Consider the following 7,995-nt stretch of genomic DNA (forward strand, 5'->3'; position numbering starts at 1 on the left):
GGCAGTCGGTTAGCGTAATTACGTTTAATATTTAAAGTAGAGCTGTAACAACTTAAGTGATTGCTTTACTTACTGCCCTCCCCTAGCACGACCACGCCCCCGGCCGCGCCCGTAGTCTGCTGCGCCACGGAAGTCGCTGCCACCTCCGCGTCCAAAACCTCGTCCCCCACGCATATACCCCTGGCCCCGTCCTCCACGGAAATCGTTGCCATGCCCGCCCTTCTCGCAGTAGTGGGCAATATTTTCCACACTTCTCGCAGTAGCCTCCACCAGGTACTGCAGGCGTGAAATGTTGCTTCTATCCACGTGAAGGTACTGATCATCTCTGTCCCACACAGCAATGAGGGGGGTGTTATTTTCTGATATAATACCGTTAATGACATGCTTAACTGTGCTCTCAGTTATATCAAACTTCTTGGCCATAATCTCCACGGATATCGTCGCAAAGCTACGCCTGCTGTTGTAACAGAATATCTGTAGGGCTGCTTCCTTCAAACGTTGTAGAAATGTGTCTCGTGCCTCAGTACCTCTCGGCATGTTATCCCAGACCTTCATGTTTTTGATAACTTCACTTGAGCGCGCATAATCACCCAGCTTCAAGGCAGTGTAAGCAGCTGTTATTTGCTCTCTGAACTCGATAGGCTCGCCCAGGAGTGGCTGAAACTGCATCTGATTTATTACACGGTAGAAATAGCGGTGATGGTGTGTAACCTCGTAGGGCTTTTTTGCTTCGTCCACTGTGCCGACTACAAGCGTTGAAAGCATCGTTGCAAGCTCCAGCTGACTATAAGGGATGTGGGCGTGTGGAGGCAGTAGTAAATCACGGTACCTCAACTCCTCATCCCCCTTCTCATCTTTTAAATTCGGCAGCTTTTGGCCTATCAATACCTCAGGACCTTCCCACGAATTCCATAAAGGACTCAGGAGCTCATACGCTTGCATGATGTCACCCATAATGAAGGATGCCAAACCCAGTTGTGCGACAGCTCTGTTATAGAGGACAGAATTATGGTTGGAGTTGCACAGCTTCTCTGCCCCACCAGAGCGTCGTATGAGATCCCGTCCCTCCCGGTACTTCCCTTCTAGTCCCATTTGGTAAACCAAATGAAGCAGAGCAAGTGATTTGGACTCGTCATCACCGATGAGGAGGAGTTGCTCGTAGAGCGATCGCACTGTCTCAATAACACTGTCACTGACGGCCTCACGCTGTCCCGGAGGCATCTTGCCAAACAAAATCTCGTGGGCCTCCTGTCTCCTTGACCCAAGGATGTCAACAAGAATCTGGCAACAAACCGCTCTGCCGCGGCTGTTATCCCTATAATAGCCGAAGAGAGCGTCAGCAATAGCCACCAGCCGGTTCTCCAAGTGAACAATCTCGATATAGTCGGATGGAATACCGTCTTTAAATTGCGTAATGCGTCGCAGGTGTTTGCTGAGACTCTGCAACAGAGCATGCAACCCACCCTTAATGAATGCATCCCTTTTGTTGAGCTTGTCGGAAAATTTGTCCGATAGCCTTATTCCGGGATTTTCAACTATCAGACCGAAGCATTCCTCCAACGTATCACAGGATTTTGCCCACGTTTTGGTACTGACGTAGACCTCGCGATTATCCTCTTCGAGAAGGGCATCCGCAACGATACCACATGTCGTGATCTGCAGTGCCTTATACCCTTTCCTTTTGCATTCGTTAGCAAGCTTACGGTATTTGGACGCTTTCTTACCGGTACACGTCACGGACTCCCGCAGTTGCTTTACAATGTCGTCTTCAGTTAATTCCTTTTCCGCCTCCTCCTCGTCACCTTCATCACCATCTTCTTCGTCGTACAAACGTTCAATATCGTCCTTGTACGTCTCCATCGCTTCTTCAACAGCCTTGATCAGCCCCTTGAGGGAACGAAACTCCTCTGGCTTTGCAAATGATTCTCTCTCGGATAGGTGTGTCTTGAGATCTGGAGTGTTTCGGAGGCACTCCAGGAATGGGAAAGGTGTCGACTGAAATCTCCGCTTGTGGATATCCGATTTCTCGCGAAGCTCTTTGAATGATTGCTCCGCTCCGACCCATGTCCCCTGATCAACGTTGAAGTCAAAAACATCGGCGTTTGTCTGTATTTCGTTCAATGACTTCTCACGCCGAGAAAGGACGACACGCTGTTCCTCTGCAGCTTCATCATCGGTTATTTCGAACCATTTTGGATCGATCTGGGCGGTGTTCCTTTCTACCTGATCGTCGCGCTGGATAACTTCGTCGATACTTTCGTCACTGTCACTTACGTTAAAGAAATCCGCCATTTTACCTGAAAGCTCGATGCTGCTAAGATACCTGCGGTGTACATGCGGATGAGAAAAGGAGGTGAGAACAAAAAGAACAATTGAGGAAAATAATGTATCCGCGCATGATAAGCGGGGGCTTGCTCAACCACCGGAGCGAGGTTAGCCACAACGATACTTAACGCATGTTGATATTAAAAAAAGGAGACAGAAAACAAGTAAGCGAATAATCTGTTGAGAGAATATGCTCCCGTGTTTTTTTTTCCAATTTGGCTTCCTCTCAGCTTCAATGATGGTGTCGACTCCCATAGTCCAAGCATCTTCAACTTGCAAAAGGTTAGTCATAAGAATATGGTCACTTACGGTAATCTCAGTCATCAACTTCAGTTTCAAAAGGCCTTCCAGCTGCAGCGGTACGAATATCTCTGCTGATCCTGAGGCCCCTGGCACTCTCGCCATGCGTGTGTGTTGTCACTGCGACACCCGCGCTACATACAGCACCTGCTCCGCATGAGGGCTGTGACGTAGCCATAAAGCGTAACGAGTGTGCGAGCTTGTCGAGAAAGGCGCATAGTTTTGCAAGTATGATGTCCGTTCTCTCAACTGCGGTCCAGTTTTTCTCCTGCATGTCCTGAATCTCTTTCAACATTTCATCAAGATGCATTGTGAGCTGCGGGTGAAAGAACAGGGGAAATGGTAACAAAAAATTAAAGGCGTCTAAGAAAAAGCACAGTTATTGGCTTACCATTATAACCAATCTGTCCGTCAAACATCCTTTTTATTTTGGTGGAAATATGTTCATTAGCAAACGAAACAACGGCCGCATTCGCACCAACAATCTGATGCTGCTCAACGCCTTTGACATGTCTCAAATTTAACTCAACCCATAAAGAAGTGGCCCCACGTATAATGACGAACCGGGATGGTCTGTGCGTCACACTGCACCCTGGTACCTCAGAAACAGGAGGCACAGTAATGCTCACTCGTATCGTTTCACCAAATAGTAAAAACCCGTTCATTTTTATGTAAGCCTCTTGAGCAGACACAGATTCCGCGTAAGTCACCAGTGCCTCACCTACGTCGACATCCAAGAGAACGTCATACAACGACCCGAGTTCCCCAAAGCAGCGTAGGAGTGCTAATCTGCAAAACTCTACACCAAATGTAAACTTTAAACCCTGAACGCGAAGCGCCTCCATCACTCCCCCATCAAGGCATAACAATGGAAAAGTGGTTTAATCTAAAGTAATACCAACAAATAGGCAGCAAAGCAAGAGGCGAAAGTTAATACAGCAGTTCCAGCACAAATACATAATATATCAACAACTAAACCAGTAACATAAACAGATAATTTACGGTCATAAACATATGATTAGCAGTCGGTTAGCGTAATTACGTTTAATATGTTAGAAGATGATATGCCAAGTAAGAAACAGGTGAAAAACACTGGTTACGTTATGATAGCGGCACCCACAGTAACAATTTGTTGTTGAGTCTTTTTGTTTTTTCTGATTCGTTGATAGCTGATTGGGGGACAGTTATGAAAGTTGTGCCATCAGGGGCGGAAAAGACGACTCCAAGATGATGAAGGGCAAGGGCAGTATCTTCAATGTTTATCGCCGATTTCGATGAAATTGTACGTAGTGTTAGGGGTAGTCGTCCCTTATGTATTGCAAACATGGCTCTTAACAATTCCTCACGCCATATTCTGGAGAATATACGCTTTCCTCCGGTGCTTAACGGTCTTTCAGGTGTTCCAGCTATTCCCTCAATCTTAGCCATTTCATACGATAATTCTACAAGAAGTGAACCATAACCCTTTGATCGGTACGGTGGCAACACCATTAGGCACGAAAGTGTGTTTGTGCAAGATAGTGTTTTTCTCCATTCCTTGCTGAAGTATCCTGCAAAATGATAACCATAATCATCTAATTCAAAAATAACTATGAATGCGAAAAAATGTAGGTCATCTAAAGTAGTTTTTTCATCCAAAAAGAATTTGGATAGATAGGCAATCCTCCTTGTGAAGGAACTACAGACCGCTTTCCGCCCGTCGATCTCCATAATGACGCACTTCCGTTCGTCGCATCGATATATTTCATCACCAGGAATCCAGTAGCGATAAGTACATATTTCAGCGTGCTTAATGAGGTCAGGCAGCGAGGAGAACTGCGAAAGACAAGCTTCACATAAGAAAATTTTTTCAGTGTCCTTTATAGCTTGCTGGACGAAACCTGTAACGGAATGTGCCTGATATTCCCGAAACAGCGTTTTGATGACAGTGTCTCCCGACCTCTGTCGTTTCATTCCACCTATACGGAAGGGAATTAATCAGAGACGATAAAGGGTAAGGGGGGAAAATATACTCGTGCAATGTGTAAAATATTCACCAAATTAAAGTACAATGGGCTAAGGCAAATCAGGGAAAACATTCACGTTAGCGCCCTAGAAAACAGAAATAAAAATACCTAGCCCAAACAATACCCTCCACTACGCACCATTTCCACCTCGGTATCCTAATAAATCGATAGCATGTATATACTTAGGGGATGCACAAACCAACCAGCATAACACAGATGCCTGCGAGGAAAAAATAATAACAATAATCGTTACATCGCCTCCTATTCTTCATATATACATATGTTATATATAATAGACTGTGTTTGAACGCAAATAATAAATAGACTGCTGTAACACTCCTACGAACCATACCATTAATCCCTGTTTCTTTTTTCCCTTCTACTGGGGTACTAGTGGTGACCCAGATCCACAGCTCCTGGAGCTGGTCTCAGAGTTGCCGGACCAGCCGCATAACCTTCACCAATATCGAAGGCAAAATCCCACGGTTTCCGATCCTGTTTACGCCACCCATAGTCGAGGTGGCTAGGTCCACCACCAGCAATATCATCAAGTTTGGCCCAAAAACCATCGTACATAATAGAACCAATCACCAAAAAAGGTCCAGTGGTGCACAATAACGTCCAATAATTTTGACCTGGCTTGTGATAAACTTCACTGGTCCAATATCCTACTCCACGGAGACCAAAGTTTGGACGCGCCTTTGCCTTCGCGTTGAACGCGTTTATGTACGTTCGTCTACTGGTTCTCAGCGCACAGGAGAACATTAATTAAAGGATATAAATTATTGCCACTACCTTCCTATATGCCCTCAATGTAGTCTTTGTGAGTTCAAAGTTAGCACTTTAGCACACAAGTAAAAAATAAACGATCAGAAATTACAACGAGACCCAGTGGCAAAAGATACATGCAAGTATTCGCACGCATACATCCGTGGTGCGAAAGAATTTCAAACTGATGGACACGCAAACTTGCGTGCCTGAAGGTAGATGTTAAATTTGGATTGTCTATACTTAAAACTGTATCCGAAGATAATAAGAGGGGGTATATTAAAAACATCTAATGAAGAAAAACATCTCTATATGCAACCAGGTTCTTGGGGCAAATTTTAGTTTGCTCGCTCAAGAACACACGGACAAACTGATTGATGTTGGGTGGCAAATGGTAATAATCATCATTGCGAGTATCAACCCTTTCTCCCACGTATTCATCACAGTTGCCATAATGAAACAATAAACCAACATAAAAATAAACAAACGACAGGTTTCTATTTTCTAACTTGAGTGACCCATTCTCCTTTTTTTTCATTTTCACTAGTTATAAGTCCTTACTTTTTCCATCCAAATGCGGCACCCAAACTCTCTGTAAAGTTCCTTAAGCAGTTGAACGAAATCTATACGCGCCTTGGCGGTATAGTAAAACGTGAGTTTCTTTTTGTCAAACTGATATTCAGCATGGCGGATCTCCATATCAAATCTGTGACGATGGACTCTCCGTTGGCAGTAAGTAACGGCAATAGCTTCTTGCTCTTTCAGGTCAATAGCCCAGTAGTCCACTTCCTGTTGCGTTGCGTACCGCAAAATGTTGCCTGTTGGTCCAGAACGCTCCACATAGGTCTTGCAAGAATCCGTATTTACCCGAATGACAACACCGACATCAATTCCTCTGTCACCTTCCACAACGACATATTGGCCTTTCCCAACCAGAATAGGAGAAGAAAACTCTTTTTGATGACATTTAAACTGCACTAGGGCGCTGCATACAGGCGCCGTGGCAGGTGATGCCGGAGCTTCATCCCCGTCGTGTAAATTTTCTGGTTCGTTTAAATTTTTCGACGAAAACATTATATCCGGGAAAGCAATTGCGGTTGCGGGGAGCGTTGGTTGGATAAGGCATTTCCACCCGTATGGGTCATGGCGGATTACGGAAGGCCTTGTCGTATGAAGAACAACGCCGGCTTTATGTTCCTTCCCATTGTGAGAAGCCTGAACGTTAGTAACATCTGCAAGTAAACTGGTCATAGCACAGAAATTAGAGACCTACCGAAATTGATCTGGCTTTGCTTAGAAGTGTGACAAAGAGGAATAACTGGGAACGACAAACGCAAATACATAAATAAGGGAGATACATACAAATCAGAAAACTGACATGATCCGCAGCTGCGGCACAAACACACAAAATGATCTCCCTTTCTTCTTTTTCACTCGTTAAGGGGAGGGATACTTAACTTTAGAAACAGCAATAATAAAAAATGTAAGAAAGCACTGCACATCTTTCTCTCCTTAGTCCAGCACCTTGAAACCGATACTTTCGGTACGCAATCCTGAAAATCAGTTGAATACGATCAAAATTTTTTTTAAAAAAATGGTAGCGGCACAAGCAAAACAAGTTTTGGCACGTAATGCCAGATCTAAAGTAAATTTTAAGGAAGGACTCCTGAACTATTTTGACAATTAAATCAAAAATTTTATGATGTCTCTCTTCGCAAGTAACACAGACATCACTATTTCAAAACCATCACCCGAAAAAGAAGTGCGGCATTTCACCGAATTCTTATTGCGAGGTTCAACTAGAGAAGTTCACCGAGGAAAGAGAGCAAAAACACCCGTTTAAAACATCCTGCAAACTACATATGAAGACAGAACTGGAGCGCGATGATCCAGGGAGGGATGTCGCAAACAGCACTAGTAATGGCGGTAATAACGCCCATCAGAGTATGAGTATGTAGTGGGAGCACCCGACTGGCTCAAAAATCCGCACATACACCCATGAAAAAATATGTACAACAAATAAGCAGCGCAGCGCAGTCCTCCCAATAAACACGGACGGAGGACAAGGTCAAAAGAGGAGACCATCTGTAACGAGAATCGGGACGGCAAACACACCGACAAAGTGAAATTGCAATCTTTTCTTTAACTAGTCGGTAAATAAACCCCGAGGGAAAACGACATGTTTCTTGCCCCTTTCCTCATTTAAGAAAAAAACGAACAGAAAACTGTGCCGCACATTAGTATCAAAATTGAGCAGCAAGCCCTAGTCGCCAACGCCACGTGACGGTCGAAAACTCCTTTTTTTTTACCCTTCCTTCCGCTTAACGCTAGGTATCGAGGGATGTTTTTTGACGGCCCACAAACACCCTTTCGTGGGCTGACCGGCATTTCACACACCACCCAGTTGCGACAATCTTGCTGAGAAAGACGGCGAAGAAGGGACAGCAGCTGACAGCATGAGCAGATATACTGGCAGGTCCCCTATCTTTGGCTTCACGTTCGTCTCCTGTGAAGGTGATGTTGTTCCTGACCAACACCTCGAAAACTCTGGAGGGAACCAAGCCGGACTCGAGGTTCTGAAAGGCATTTGTCCACC

At 44.8% G+C, this 7,995-nt stretch overlaps 6 protein-coding genes across 6 annotated transcripts; all 6 read right to left on the reverse strand.

Moving 5' to 3' along the window:
- Positions 1-69: 69 nt before the first annotated feature.
- Positions 70-2,292, reverse strand: TEOVI_000168000 (eukaryotic translation initiation factor 3 subunit 8, putative; the record flags this gene model as incomplete). The annotated part of the gene is made up of 1 exon (XM_067224883.1): positions 70-2,292. One exon carries the CDS (start codon positions 2,290-2,292, stop codon positions 70-72), a length of 2,223 nt encoding a protein of 740 aa, XP_067080984.1.
- Positions 2,293-2,641: 349 nt separating this feature from the next.
- TEOVI_000168100 (uncharacterized protein) lies at positions 2,642-2,935 on the reverse strand (the record flags this gene model as incomplete). The annotated part of the gene is made up of 1 exon (XM_067224884.1): positions 2,642-2,935. The coding sequence occupies one exon, from the start codon at positions 2,933-2,935 to the stop codon at positions 2,642-2,644; it is 294 nt and encodes a 97-aa protein (XP_067080985.1).
- Positions 2,936-2,978: 43 nt separating this feature from the next.
- On the reverse strand, positions 2,979-3,470 carry TEOVI_000168200 (U1A small nuclear ribonucleoprotein; the record flags this gene model as incomplete). The annotated part of the gene is made up of 1 exon (XM_067224885.1): positions 2,979-3,470. The coding sequence occupies one exon, from the start codon at positions 3,468-3,470 to the stop codon at positions 2,979-2,981; it is 492 nt and encodes a 163-aa protein (XP_067080986.1).
- Positions 3,471-3,726: 256 nt separating this feature from the next.
- TEOVI_000168300 (acetyltransferase, putative) lies at positions 3,727-4,578 on the reverse strand (the record flags this gene model as incomplete). Its single annotated transcript, XM_067224886.1, has 1 exon — positions 3,727-4,578. The coding sequence occupies one exon, from the start codon at positions 4,576-4,578 to the stop codon at positions 3,727-3,729; it is 852 nt and encodes a 283-aa protein (XP_067080987.1).
- Positions 4,579-5,021: 443 nt separating this feature from the next.
- TEOVI_000168400 (cytochrome oxidase subunit IX, putative) lies at positions 5,022-5,396 on the reverse strand (the record flags this gene model as incomplete). Its single annotated transcript, XM_067224887.1, has 1 exon — positions 5,022-5,396. One exon carries the CDS (start codon positions 5,394-5,396, stop codon positions 5,022-5,024), a length of 375 nt encoding a protein of 124 aa, XP_067080988.1.
- Positions 5,397-5,942: 546 nt separating this feature from the next.
- Positions 5,943-6,650, reverse strand: TEOVI_000168500 (uncharacterized protein; the record flags this gene model as incomplete). The annotated part of the gene is made up of 1 exon (XM_067224888.1): positions 5,943-6,650. The coding sequence occupies one exon, from the start codon at positions 6,648-6,650 to the stop codon at positions 5,943-5,945; it is 708 nt and encodes a 235-aa protein (XP_067080989.1).
- Between the last annotated feature and the right edge of the window lie 1,345 nt (positions 6,651-7,995).

This window comes from Trypanosoma equiperdum, assembly GCF_001457755.1.
Source record: "Trypanosoma equiperdum strain OVI genome assembly, contig: ctg_399, whole genome shotgun sequence".
Classification (NCBI taxonomy): Eukaryota; Euglenozoa; class Kinetoplastea; order Trypanosomatida; family Trypanosomatidae; genus Trypanosoma; species Trypanosoma equiperdum.